This window comes from Brachyistius frenatus, unplaced genomic scaffold, assembly GCF_029030835.1.
Source record: "Brachyistius frenatus isolate BFR_SWC_R1_liver_20210118 unplaced genomic scaffold, ASM2903083v1 Contig_193, whole genome shotgun sequence".
Lineage (NCBI taxonomy): Eukaryota > Metazoa > Chordata > Actinopteri > Embiotocidae > Brachyistius > Brachyistius frenatus.
In genome coordinates, this window is record NW_027210792.1 from 51,279 (window position 1) to 64,711 (window position 13,433).

Below are 13,433 nucleotides of genomic sequence, written 5' to 3' on the forward strand. Positions count from 1 at the left end.
CAGTCATCAGACCAACATGGGAGGAAGTAGTAACGCATTAAAGGCTCTTTTTAGACTCGCTGGAACAGTAAACGCTTTAATCTTTTACCAACAAGTGTCTGACAAATATTTGTGTTGCAAAGTGTTGTAATTGCCCTTTTGCATGCAAAACATTTAAACACATTTGTTCCCAAATTGCTCAGAATCACACGGATGCGTGTTGGGTACACATTTCTTTATTAGAATTTACTCGTTATTTTACAATATCCAATGCCATCAATGTGCCTGAAGAAGGTCAGTATGAAAATTACAAAACTTATAGAAAAGAAAAAGTACAGCATTTAGTTTTTCTGACTACACAGCAGCCAGTAAGTCAATACATTTGCCCTCTAGGGGAATGTAGTTCAGGCTCATTCACACATTCATTAACCTCATTATGTCACATTCACAACTCTTAAAAAAAACAATCAACTGTTGTTAGGAAGATCATAACAGACCAAAAAGTGACTTTTATTTTAGCAGGATTTAAGATGAATGTGCAGCAAAATTTTGCAAACGAGTGAAATACATCTTCGAATGAATTTGATGAATCAATAATTTTTTTAACTTAAAGCTGAATCCCTTTTGAAAAAGAAACTTGTCAGGTGTTCTGCGGCTAGTTTGGTTCAATCTCACACAATCTGAACTGGGAACTTGATGCAGAACAAGTCTTTTTTGTCGTCATCTCTCAGTTCCCACTCGACAACCAGCTTTATCTAGAAAAGCAGAAGAGGAGTGGTCAGTGAAGAAAAGTGCACATGGTTGCTCTCAGGTCAGAGGAAATGAAAGTCTCACTTCAAACAGAATTATTATTATTATTATTTATTTTTTTAACCTTCCGACAGTTTTGCTCTCTGAAATAACTAAAACAGTCATTCAGTGATTAAAACCGTTGGCCGTTACTTCATCAATCGACTAATTGTTGCAGCATTACTCACTGGGGCCATTTTTCTACTTTTAATCCTCGAGTGGATTTTTTTTTTTACTAATACACACAATGCTGATCAAGTTTTATCATCACCAGGCAAACCTCTCTGTACTTCACGGTATACAGTTTTTAAATCTAGAGATATCCTCCTGTAATTTGAGCTTGTGGGGGGGGGGGGGATTATCAGACTTTTGCTGATGTCACATGCACTACTTACTGCAGGATACTCCGACCTCACGGGTAGCGTGGTCTGATAGTGGTACATCTGCTGCTTCTGGATGGGACACTGGATGCCAGACTTGCAGCCATCTCCGACGGGGATGGGGAAGGGGATGGGAACGCCAGCAATAATACCGTGAACCACTGCTGTGCTCGTGGTGCTCATCACACCTTCGAGATGAAATATGGATCACAACTTTAGAAATAAATACGTGCACTTATGTTTGGTCATCTCTTTTGAAAAATAAATAGAGCCCACTCACCACTGCTGAACGTCACATTGACACTGTAGTCCTGTCCTTTGTGCAGCTGGCATGGCTGGCTGGCACACGGGTTTATGTCCACCATGGTCACCTTGCCAGTAGTAGAGCCTGAACATCGACATGGAAATAAGAAGAGTGTCTTTTAACTGCAGCCATATCACTTTATATATATTTTTTTAAATGTGTGCTCCATTTTCAGTAGAAAGTGAAGCTTATTACAAATTTCCTAACAATCAGAAAACCTAATTAAGCACCAAACAACCACAAAGATGATCATTTCATCTATATCTCTATATATAGATATATATTTGAAATGAAAACACAAATTAAAAAAACAAACAATTTAGAGATGTTACTATGTGGTGAATATTTCTGATATATTTAAATCAACAAGTAAGGTTTGGCTTCCCTCCCACCTCCACCCCCTAAAGTCTTTTGAATTTAGTTCTTCGAAAGAAAACAAAAAAAAAGTTCCTTTAACAGGATAAGTGACAACATTAAAATAGAAACAGGGGAAACGAAACTTACCGCAGTCGACGTACTTCACCGGGTCCGCACAGGTGAGTCCAATCAAGCAGGACAACACCACCACACAGATGCCGGAGTCCATTGTTTCTTTGCTTTGCGTGAATCCTGAAAGAAGGAAATATGCAATTTACTCAACAGCTGAGTAAACTCTGCAGGAACAGTCAGGTGTTCAATCACATGACTTCTTGTTTGTTTCCCCATACAATGGAAAACAAGTTTAACACAACAAAAAACAAAAAACTACTTGTAGACATCTTTGTAATACGGTGAACATGGTGTGCTTTAATTACCGCAGTATGGAGAAGTAGTAGAAGAGCTTTCTGAATGAACACGCTGTATCTTCCGAAGCGACAACAACTGCTTCTTTCGTATTTCCTTGTGTCACGAGAGCGAAGTGACGCCCTATTTATTCGGACTCGTGCGTCTCCTTTGCCCGCAATTTAACCTGTCAGGCAACTTCCTCTGCGCGGAAGACCCGCCTTCCGCGTTGTAATTGGAGAATCAAAACATCAGACAATAAACGCTCGCAATTCTCCGTCAGCTCGACCTTATTGTCAGCTATAAAGGCGGAGGACAGGCAAGCAAGAGCGACGCCTGAGAGGCTTTACCGAGGTACCAAAACACCCAAAGTGCTTCTTCTTCTTTTCAAGCAAAGAGCTTAAGACCCGCCTTATTTCTTTCGTTGTGTGATTGGTTGAGATCAGAGCCCGTCAGCAACAGAAGATGGGCGGGGCTTCACTCATAAACCGCGTTACCTCATGACTGTCAAGTGAAGTGACGAATCAAACGACCGCATTCGATGAGGCAAGAGACGCTTCTTAGCCAATAGGGATGCAGTCTGTTTGTTGTCGACGAGGGAGGGGGCGGGGCTTACCGACATTTTCTGTTATGGAAGATGTCGCTCGTAAGGGGAGCGATGATAACCGCGTCGAAGTCCAAAATATTACGCCTTGCTAGGTAACGGTAATTTGAAGCATGTCTTAGACATCATTATAGATCTCCCGGAACAACAACAACAACAAAATAGCTGCGTTGTGATTTGTCTTTTGTTATGAGAGATAGGATAAGCAAGCTAACGTTCACCCGCGAGGCTAAACGAGCTCGTGCCCTCGGCTGGCTGGCTGTCTGTCACGTGACGTCACGTTAACGGAGCGTTTCCCCGTGCGTGTGTGTGTGTGTGTGTGTGTGTGTGTGTGTGTGTGTGTGTGTGTGTGTTTCTGCAGGACATCTCCCCTCCTGAACAACCTCGCCGCGAGCGAACAGTTGCACCGGCTTCCCCCGGGACCCGAGCCGTCTCGCCCGGCGGGGCTCCGGCACTTCAGCGGCGCCTCCGTCCGGGAGAAGCTGGGGCTGCCCGGTCCCTCCGGTCCCCCCGGTCCCTCCGAGGACAAAGTGCACCTCACCGAGTCATGCGTGAAGGTCAGCAGACGCACACAACAATGCAACAACTCTCCTTTTCCAGGGTTGCACATATTTGTGTTTACTGCATATTTAAGACCTGTGCAGAATAAAACAAACTATTCCCTCTGTTAGAAATGCTCTTGTTCCCAGATATATATAGTTTCATAATGTTGTTTGTTCTATATCTTGTTCCCAGATATATATAGTTTCATAATGTTGTTTGTTCTATATCTTGTTCCCAGATATATATAGCTTCATAATGTTGTTTGTTCTATATCTTGTTCCCAGATATATATAGCTTCATAATGTTGTTTGTTCTATATCTTGTTCCCAGATATATATAGTTTCATAATGTTGTTTGTTCTATATCTTGTTCCCAGATATATATAGCTTATAATGTTGTTTGTTCTATATCTTGTTCCCAGATATATATAGTTTCATAATGTTGTTTGTTCTATATCTTGTTCCCAGATATATATAGCTTCATAATGTTGTTTGTTCTATATCTTGTTCCCAGATATATATAGTTTCATAATGTTGTTTGTTCTATATCTTGTTCCCAGATATATATAGCTTCATAATGTTGTTTGTTCTATATCTTGTTCCCAGATATATATAGTTTCATAATGTTGTTTATCTGATGCAAGTCTTGAGGATGCAAATAAAGTACAAAATGTGTGTAATTATTCAAATCTGAGACGTTTTCAATTCAGTCGGGAACTATAATATGAAACGTCTAATTTAATGGTATTTTAAATGTAATCGAAGGATATCTCCAGCTGTTACCTGGTGTAGGATGAGTTTGAACGCCGTTGTTGCTTCTCGTTGTTATACGTGTAAATATGTAAATAGTATTTATGGAAAAAAAAAAAAAAAATCAAAGATGCCCCGATGTTGAGGTCGCTGACGGTTCAGCTGGCGGTAGAAGTGTAACGTTATGGCTGCTTTGTTTTTTCTCCACGTGTGGTGCTGGATTAATCCAGAGGCTCGGGGAGATCATGGGGAAAGGCGAGTACCTGAGGATACACGTGGAGGGAGGAGGCTGCTCCGGCTTCCAGTACAAGTTCTCCGTCGACGGCTCCCGGAACGAAGATGACATGTAAACAGCTTTCGAGTCATCGTCCTCCTCACGGGTGTCGTTGTTGTTGTTGTTTTTTTTCCTCTTTATCGTCTATTAACGAATCCAATTCCTCTGCTGTGCCTTCAGAGTGTTTGAGCAGGGAGAAGTGGGCGTCATCGTGGACCAGGACAGCCTGGAGTTCGTGAAAGGGTCCACTGTGGACTTCAGTCAGGAGCTGATCCGCGCCACCTTCCTCGTGCTCAAGAACCCTCAAGCCGACCACGGCTGCTCCTGCGGAAGCTCCTTCTCCGTCAAACTATGACCTCGTTCGCCGATCTCTGCGTCGTCGTCACTCGGTACTCTGATTTATCAGTCGATGAGGTGCACGTGCACAAAATACAGCAAAATATTAAGAGATATTTCTCAGTGTAATGCATTCCCCAGTAATTACTTCGAGATACAAAAGCTACAGGTGTACCTAATAATCTGTTATATTATATTGGACTGTCTCTGATGATTCAGTTACATTATTATTATTATTATTACATCTACAAACATTATAATTGCTAGATATGCATCAAACGTAAGAGCAGATGTATTGATGTTTTTAGTGTGCTACTTACAGATAGTTGATGTGATGTAATCCAACAAACCAAAGGCTCACTTAAAAGTATTTTAATATTCAGGACTTAAATTTGCCTCTTTATGTAAAATATGTAAATACGCCATAACTATGAACGCAAAGTTGTGAGCTAAATTAGTTTCACCTGAATAAATAAAGTTTAATATATTTGTGTGTCGACTTGTTTTAATGTATTATATGTGAATTGATGCATTCAAAGTGATGTAAAGGTTGTTTTTATATAGTTAATTGCATTACATGAGAATGATTAAAGTTTCTATAAATCAATATTTAATAGGTTAGTTTGACCGATCAAGATTCAGGATGTTCGCAGTCTCGGTGAAAACGGATCACTCAAATTTGTAAAGTTCGTGGTTGCCTTTTCTTTTTTTTTTTTTTTTTATTAAAGTGGAATTTAAGAAACATCTCACAAAAATATACAAAAAGAATATCTACAAATGATATTTACACTGGTGAAATGTAAATCAAAAATATGCAGCAACATTTTTTTTTTTTTTTTTTTTAGTAGTTACTCTGAATACAAGGAGCAAAATATTTTGCACTTTTTATATTCTTCTCTCTGATAAACATTCCATTTAAGCGATATATCTTATTACACAAAACATTTCACTTACAGTTGGAAAAAAAAGTCACACTGTTCATATTCATGAAAATGCAACGATAAATATATCATAGCAGCACACTTAAAAAGTGACCGTGAGAATTGCAGCGGTGAAATATCCATTTACAGCTGTTCTTTTTGTTTTTCTGAGGAATTTGTTTGGGACAGATTGTCATCCGGTAAAAGCCATGCACACCCGTGAAACCACAAACGAATCCTCAAACGAGTACGCGCACGTGAACATGTCATGAAGGGGACACGGCCGAGGGAGGTTTTGAGGTCAAGCCGTCAACAACACGACCACATAAATCATAAACGAACCACCGGGGCGACACAGTGACCAGGTCAGGTGAACAGTGCATAGTATGCTTTGGCATGCTGACATCCAGAACATAACAGTGGATGTTACATTCAGGAGGAAGGCCACAGGATTTGGAATTACCAGTAAAAATAGCACAAACAAATGACTACATGATCCCCCCTCCCTCCCCCCCCCCCAAAAAAAAAAGAAGAAGAAAAAAGTAAAACAATACAAAAAGAATCCAAACCCTCATAAACACTCAGATTAAGGCTAATTCAGTTTGCTACATGGTTTAAAAAATGGCATTGTCAGTAATTTCGCAGGCCTTCCCAGTGGCAAAACTGCCATTTGGGAGATGTCCACAGATAAGCTCATTTAAAAAATAAATAAATAAATAATAATAATAATTCCATCACTGAAATGATATGCACATGTTTAGTTTCTTCCTCCATGATAATGCGATGAGAGCAGGACTGTACGTCCTCCACCTGTTCTCACAATCAGGACTGTGATACTGTGACACTAAAATGAGCCTTGCACATGTGCATGCACCGAGTTTTGAGGCAGTAAGTCGAATCACCGCTTTAACCCATTTACAAGCTGCCGGGTCTGTCCTCCTCCTCCTCCTCCTCCTCCTCCTCCTCCTCTTCCTCTAAATGCATCCCTCTGATGGTTCTTTCCTCTGAAGAGATGCTCAGGGAGACACCCAGACTTCCTTTGAGGCGGGATGGTCCGGGATGTGAATCCTCAGTGCGGGGCGTGGACACACCTCCACACGAAGATGCTGGCGGGGACACAAAAAGAAAAAAAGGAAGTATCTCTGAACACGTGACTGTCGTAAGACTTTTTTTTTTTGCTCTTTGGAGCCTCGCTCGTACCTTCTGTCGTCTCCGCCGACACTAACGACGAAGCGATCTCCGCCGGTGAAGCGTATGTTGGTCAGATGAGCAGAATGGCCCAGAAAGCGTTTGTGTTTGGCCTAAAACATTCAAATCACAGCATGTAAGTGGACGTTTTCAAACTGGTATACAAAGATTTTTCCATTTATAGTATTTAATAGTGCACAAAAATATCAGACAGCTCCTGCTGAGAAATACAGCAAATACAAACACTTATTTCCTTTAATGAACAAGGGACTTACACAGAAACAGAACAGCGTACATGATGATTTTGCTACGTTAAAATGGATCTAAATTGTTTGATGACATTGTTTTGTTGTATTAATCCTGCTGAAAGTTGGTAGTTAATCAAATAAAAAAAAATTTGAACCCTGGAAACATAACAAGGAGTAGCGAGAAGATTATAAAAATCACACTTACAAACTTCTCTGGACAGGGAAAGTCGAACAGCTTTACCATCCCGAAGTCATCGCCCGTGACAATGTTGATGCCCGAGTGGGACACGCAGGCACAGGTGACGTCGGCTTTGTCAGTGTTACGGGACCAGATCCCGACGACCTCGTCTCCGAGGACGCTGGACACACACAGGGCAACAATATTTGATTCGCCGTTCGATGTACAGAAAGACGGCAACGTGTCGGGACGGGCAGCTCACCTCGTCCAGGTGGCCCAGGTGATCCTGTCGATGTGAGCCTGTTCTGTGACCTGCTTCCCGGACGGCACCTCGTACGCGAGGCGTTTATAAGCACCTGTGGAGATCTGTTTCAAGGCACTGCAGGTTAGACGCGTAATCAGAGATATGATCTCTCACTGCCAAGTGGATAAACCCTGACGCCGCCCGTACCTGGACGTAAGCGCTGTCAGCCGAGAAGTCCATCTGCATGACGAAGCTGGGGATGTCCCTGCAGCAGTTGATGCGGTTCAGCTGCGGGCCGAGCGTCAGGTCGTAGAAGTCGACGGCACACTCGGTGGAGCCGACGGCCAAGTAACAAGAGTTTGGACTGAACCTGCGAAGGAGACGTGGGGAGTTAAAAGGAGGAAACACGTTTTCTCTGGTTAGCTTCAAAAGTAGAATTCCACTAAAATGTAGTTTCTTCAGATGAATATCTACTCTGATGTTTGAAGCTTCTGGCTGAGAATACTTTGTGTATTTCATTCAACGTCTTTCAATTTAATACATTAGTAAACATATTGTGTTAAAACGTTTTTTTTTTTTTTTTTTAAACATTGGAAAAATATCACAAATGAAAAACAAAAGCATCCTGAGCTTTCTCAATACAAGTGTGTTCTCTGTCCACATGATGATGTTGTTGTTGTTTTTTACCCTAATAACAACGCTTTTTCAAATAAATGCTATCGTGTTGGAATTTTACACATAAATGAACAACATCAGATTCCTTTGACTCCACATAACCGAAGACCAAACACGGTCCCTGAACACATCCCACCTGGTGAAGAAAGCCCAGCAGAGGCTCTTCTTCCTCAGGAAGCTAAAACAAGCCGGGCTGCCCTCTCAGCTTCTGGTAAACTTCTACAGAAGCGTAATAGAAACCGTCCTGTGTCGGTGCTTCACCGCGTGGGATGCCAGCTGCACAGCAGAGAACAGGAGGGACCTGGCCCGGGTTGTAAGAACAGCACAGAGGATTGTGGGAGCTGCGCTCCCCGGACCTCGACGCTGCGTTTGCTGGCCGCCTCCAGAAGAGAGCCGGCAACATCAGCAAAGACATCACACACCCGGGTCGCTCTGTTTGTTCTCCTGCTATCAGGAAAAAGATACCGAACAATCAAAACCCAGACTAACAGGCTGAGGAACAGCTTCTTCCCCAGAGCTGTTGTCTCCATCCCATAATAAACTGCCTTATGTCCTTAAACATCCATAACTCAGGTAACTCAACTGTGCCTTGTGTAACATACTCTCTCAGTACCTGATGTCTTGAATAGGAGAGCGCCGGTCCCTCTTCTTGCCCCAGATTTTGAGTGAGGCTACCAGCAGGATGATGAACTCTCCGTTCTTCATGCCGATGGCCACCATGTCTCCCTCGGGACTGTAGCTGATGGTGTGCGCCGGGTGGCCCAGGTTCACCTTATTCAGCATCTTCTGTTTCCCCCACAAGGCAACGCAACATCAGCACACACTTATGAACCACTTCAGACGCTTCGCGCCGTGAACTCCTCGTGAAAAGTGAAAGTAAAAAAAACAAACAACCAAAGATGAAAGTGCTGTGATGAGCTGAGAATCGGACCTTTTCTGGGATGTCCCACAGGCGAACCGTGCCGTCCTCCGCAGCAGACAGGAACACATCTCTGGAGGGATGAGTGGCCAAACCCCAGATCGGTCCGTCCATGTGTCCGTTCACCAAGATGTTGCACGCTGCGTTCTTCTCTCCCACTTCAATGATCTCTGCATTCCTGGTTCCCACCAGGATTTTACCCTGGACGGGCAAAATGCGTCAAAATGCAGGTCGTTAAGTGTGAATAACCGCTTGATTTTAAATCACATATTACACTCGTTGTGTCCTACCTTTCCTCTGCACACAGAGCGAACACAGTCTATGATCTGTCCAGTTTCCAGCCGAAAGGCTCTGCAGCGTTTAAGCTCCTGGTCCCAGAGCTTCAGAGCACCGCCCTCCTTCGACCTGTTGAGAACAACAGAGACCCTCAACTGACCGAAATCACAACCTTAAAGTCATTAATATGAAAGCAAATTACGGCACACAGGTTCTGGAGATTATTATATTAGTTCATATTGTTAAAGGCCCTACATGACCTTACTTGACCCTCACAGATGTTTCCTGATCACCTCTCAGGACCGTTTCGTTAAGTCAGCGTAGCTTCAAATCATGCTTTCGGACCGTTTTCAATACATGTATTCATGGATGACAGACCGTTTCCATGGCAACAGGTGAAAGAAGACAACAACGGCTGTTTCAGCGAGTCATTATGCATAATAACTGTTGTTGTTGGGTTTTTTTTTTTTCTCCATAAAAGATATTGTGACCAATTGATTTAAGAACAGCACAGATGTAAGTAAATCCAGCAGGGACTGAATTAAACTATAAATAAACTATATAGTGCAACATATTTGCTGTCTTTGTAATTTAACATCTGAGCTTTTTCGACTATGATGAGTCGTGCCGTTATAAACATGATCAACAACTTTTCTAGGACATGTTAAGTGACTATTGTAAAAAGGTGTCATGGTGATTTTCAGTGTGATATCTTCAGTTTGCTGGGTATCATTCATTTATATAAAACAGCTTATTAGGAAAAACAAAACGAAATCCTCATGCGGTCCTGATAAAAAAGTGAAAATCTAACTGATATGAAATGCAACACGCTAAGCACTTACGGTCTTTCTTTGCCTCCCGTGACGATGAGGCCGTCTCTCAGTGTGGTGTACATAGTGAACACGGGGCCCGTGTGAGCTTTGGCCACTATTCTTACTAGAATGTGTTCCTTCCACACACACACATCCCCACTTATGGTACCTGTAAATGTCAAGTTATTCTGAAAAGAAAACAAATCTGCACTAATCTAGTGGCCTAAGAGAGCAGAGCAAGCAAACAATTCACAGCACATTTAAGCAGACAGTTTGGGATCCCCGTTAAATATTAGCAGGTTCAATTTCGAATGTAATACGTCGTACGAACAAACAGCATTTTAAGATTCAAACAAAACAGTGAAACATTTGGATAAAAAATAGACGCTGTGTACTGTGTCGGTAGGATCGACTTACAGCTCCAAATGCTACTGAAAGCATGGTCTGCATCCGGGCGTCCTCTATGGAACTCAGCACACCTTTCTTGCTGAGCAAAGCTTGACCGGCTAACGTCCAGAAACGCACGTGTTTGATGCCCACGGACACAAAGTGAGTGTCCGAGTCGGGCCTGAACTCAGCCACAAAGATCCTCTGGGTGTGACCTATCCTGCTGGCCACTTTGGCACCTGAGAGACAAAGCAGAGGGCAAAGGAAGCGTGATGTCTCAATTCAAAATCTCAGAAAATATCATAAATGAAAGTCTTTTATTTTATTTTTATTTTTTTTACCTTCCTGCCACTTCCAGATGGTGACGGTGTGTTCGGGATCCAGGCCCACGGACAGCAGGAGCTTTCCTGTGGCGCTGAAGCTGACAGAACAAACTCCGCCGGAGTGGAAGCAGCGCAGCACCGACAGCGTCTGCTTGGTCATGGCGTCCCACACATGGATGGATGGAGACGTAGCTGAGGGGCAGAGCACATTTAACTCCTATAACATAAAAGCACTTCTGTCTTTCTTCTCTCCAACTGAATGAATTATATAAAAGAATATTTTTTAGATAAAGTTACAAGTTAGTGATTTTGTTTTGATCTCAAATTCCATATTTAAATTTAACAAAATTCAAAAAGGTAATTATGACCACTAGAGGGCAGTGATTTAACATCCTGAAGCACAGGTTTTCTTCCAAAGGTTAGTAAAATTATGTTTCCCATTTGATTTGTGAAAAAATTCTTACCTGACATGTCACCACTATCACCTGTAAAGCAAGAAAATCTGATTTATTGACAAAACCAACAAATTATTTGTACATTTTTTGGTGGTTTCTGGGCAACAGTGGTAACCATGACTCCGACAAAAGCATCTCCTTTCATAATATTTTTAGAAATATACCAAAAAAAATAAAAAATAAAAAGATGTACAATTCTGAGAGTTGTAAGTATTAAATGCAACTATATTTAATTACACTTTTGAACCTTTTAATGAAAAATATGTCTGCAAAAGTAGTAATTTTGTTCATGAGTCTCTTATATTGCCGCCGACTTCTCAGCTGGTGAGAGGAGGATGGCTGCCAGTGGTGTACAATCATCCCCTCGTCCAGAGCACAACACAGGACACAGGAAGGAAAAATGAGGCTGCAGGTGACGCGGGAGGTCAACTTCTCACAAACATACCTACTTGGCCAGTTGCCACCACGTTGGGGAATTTGGGGTGTTGATTGATTGTCAGGCACAAAATGTCGTCACTGTGTTCTACATAGAAACTTTGGCAGGCTGTAAGGAAACACACACACACACACACACACACACACACACACACACACACACACACACACACACACACACACACACACACACACACACACACACACACACACATTGAATGAAATGTCCCTTCTGTTTGCTTTTCTGCTCGTGAACACTTGTCTTCCCGACCGTCGACTTACAGGTTGTCAAGTTGAGGACGATGCCAACTGACGCCGTGTGGTAGATGATGTCCGCCCCCTCGTTCAGGTAGTGCACGTTATTGCGGCAGTCATTGCCACGGTAACCAAACACCAGCTCCAACACCAGGTCCTGCGGGAGAGTCAGAAAAAAAAAAAAAAGACGATCTGAATGTCGAAAAGGTTAACGCCATGACAACTAGGTTGTTCGGAGACTGTTGCCGGCTGAGGAGCGTCGTTATTGGATTACAGCATCATCACGGTCCCCAGAAAGGCTGTCTGGACGGAGAGCGAACCGCACAGCGTCTTCAGCCGAAATAATCACATTAGAAACCAGCATTTCCAATCATCTGCTTCTCCGACTGGGACGAGCCACTTTCTTCTTACATTAAGTTAATTATCTGTGTATCTATTAGTTTGTTGGGGTTTTATTGAGGATACGAGGTCCTTCTTACCTCGATGGGTCTCTTCTTTTTGCCCACATTGTTGGTCTGCAGCTTCTCTGGCTGTGGCAGCGCTCGGCTGACAGGAGGCCTGAAACAGACAGCTGGGATAAGTGGCACTGCTCAGCATGCTGATAATAATAAGGATGATGATGATCCCTTACACTATACGACTGCTGTAGGACCATCACACTGTTTACACTCGTCTCAAGAAAAATCCACGTCATAAAACTGTTTCGTCGAGAACTTTTTGAGGTGGAATCCAACAAAATAATAAAAAAACTTTATTTATTTTGTAAAATAAAGGCTTAATGTATGCATTACTACTTTCAACAGAGAGCATGAATAGAAATATGAAGTATCCACAGTGAAAATAAAACTAAAAGTTACGGTAAACTAACCTCAGAGCGTCGTCATCTTCAGTCATAGTCAATCAATATATCAATAAAACATCAACATTCAACATATACTAATTTTTTTTTTTTTTAATTATCAGGACTTTTAACTGTCTGTTTATAACATGGTGGTTTGGAAAACAGTTAATAATGCAAAGACTGTATGCGGCTGACAAACTATTACCCCGACCTCGTTTTACAGTGAAGACAAGGTGTGAAGGGGGAAACGCGGTCTAAAAGAGGCACGTAAAGACCCTTAACTCTGCACATTTAATCTACAATTATCTAAATGAGACCGGCGAGGTAACAGTGGGGAGAGAATATAGAATAACAATAAGAGGCTTACCGTGACCCTCTTCATGGCAGCAATAACAAAGAAGAAACAAGAATTAGAAGAAAAAAAAAAAAAAAAAAAAGGCTTCCCACAGCGCTCACTGCTGCCCAGCGGACACACACGCAACACAACATCTCAGGCGCTGAGGACATAGAATACAAGAGTCAGCGCCCATCCTGTAACCATGACAACCAAAGTCCAT

At 42.2% G+C, this 13,433-nt stretch overlaps 3 protein-coding genes across 4 annotated transcripts in view; 1 reads left to right on the plus strand and 2 right to left on the minus strand.

The window, feature by feature from the left end:
• Positions 1 to 199: 199 nt before the first annotated feature.
• On the minus strand, positions 200 to 2,375 carry LOC138632743 (NPC intracellular cholesterol transporter 2-like). The gene is made up of 5 exons (XM_069718531.1): positions 2,247 to 2,375; positions 1,957 to 2,061; positions 1,429 to 1,536; positions 1,164 to 1,336; positions 200 to 734 (listed from the first exon to the last, which is right to left on the minus strand). The coding sequence occupies exons 2-5, from the start codon at positions 2,036 to 2,038 to the stop codon at positions 651 to 653; spliced, it is 447 nt and encodes a 148-aa protein (XP_069574632.1). The 5' UTR covers positions 2,039 to 2,061; positions 2,247 to 2,375; the 3' UTR covers positions 200 to 650.
• Positions 2,376 to 2,814: 439 nt separating this feature from the next.
• isca2 (iron-sulfur cluster assembly 2) lies at positions 2,815 to 5,213 on the plus strand. Its single transcript, XM_069718588.1, has 4 exons — positions 2,815 to 2,913; positions 3,180 to 3,375; positions 4,341 to 4,456; positions 4,565 to 5,213. Exons 1-4 carry the CDS (start codon positions 2,852 to 2,854, stop codon positions 4,737 to 4,739), a joined length of 549 nt encoding a protein of 182 aa, XP_069574689.1. The 5' UTR covers positions 2,815 to 2,851; the 3' UTR covers positions 4,740 to 5,213.
• A 46-nt stretch (positions 5,214 to 5,259) lies between these two features.
• The window catches only part of eml5 (EMAP like 5), a 36,497-nt gene continuing 28,323 nt past the window's right edge, over positions 5,260 to 13,433 (minus strand). For both annotated transcript variants that reach the window (XM_069718587.1, XM_069718586.1), the window contains 16 exons: positions 13,244 to 13,252; positions 12,515 to 12,593; positions 12,063 to 12,192; positions 11,791 to 11,889; positions 11,355 to 11,375; positions 10,909 to 11,082; positions 10,598 to 10,806; positions 10,211 to 10,368; positions 9,383 to 9,497; positions 9,105 to 9,293; positions 8,787 to 8,959; positions 7,706 to 7,868; positions 7,517 to 7,620; positions 7,282 to 7,435; positions 6,841 to 6,941; positions 5,260 to 6,746 (listed from right to left, as the gene is read on the minus strand). In XM_069718587.1, coding sequence (XP_069574688.1) covers positions 6,710 to 6,746; positions 6,841 to 6,941; positions 7,282 to 7,435; positions 7,517 to 7,620; positions 7,706 to 7,868; positions 8,787 to 8,959; positions 9,105 to 9,293; positions 9,383 to 9,497; positions 10,211 to 10,368; positions 10,598 to 10,806; positions 10,909 to 11,082; positions 11,355 to 11,375; positions 11,791 to 11,889; positions 12,063 to 12,192; positions 12,515 to 12,593; positions 13,244 to 13,252 — 1,915 coding nt within the window. In that variant the 3' untranslated portion in view covers positions 5,260 to 6,709. The remainder of the gene's footprint in view (positions 6,747 to 6,840; positions 6,942 to 7,281; positions 7,436 to 7,516; positions 7,621 to 7,705; positions 7,869 to 8,786; positions 8,960 to 9,104; positions 9,294 to 9,382; positions 9,498 to 10,210; positions 10,369 to 10,597; positions 10,807 to 10,908; positions 11,083 to 11,354; positions 11,376 to 11,790; positions 11,890 to 12,062; positions 12,193 to 12,514; positions 12,594 to 13,243; positions 13,253 to 13,433) is intronic.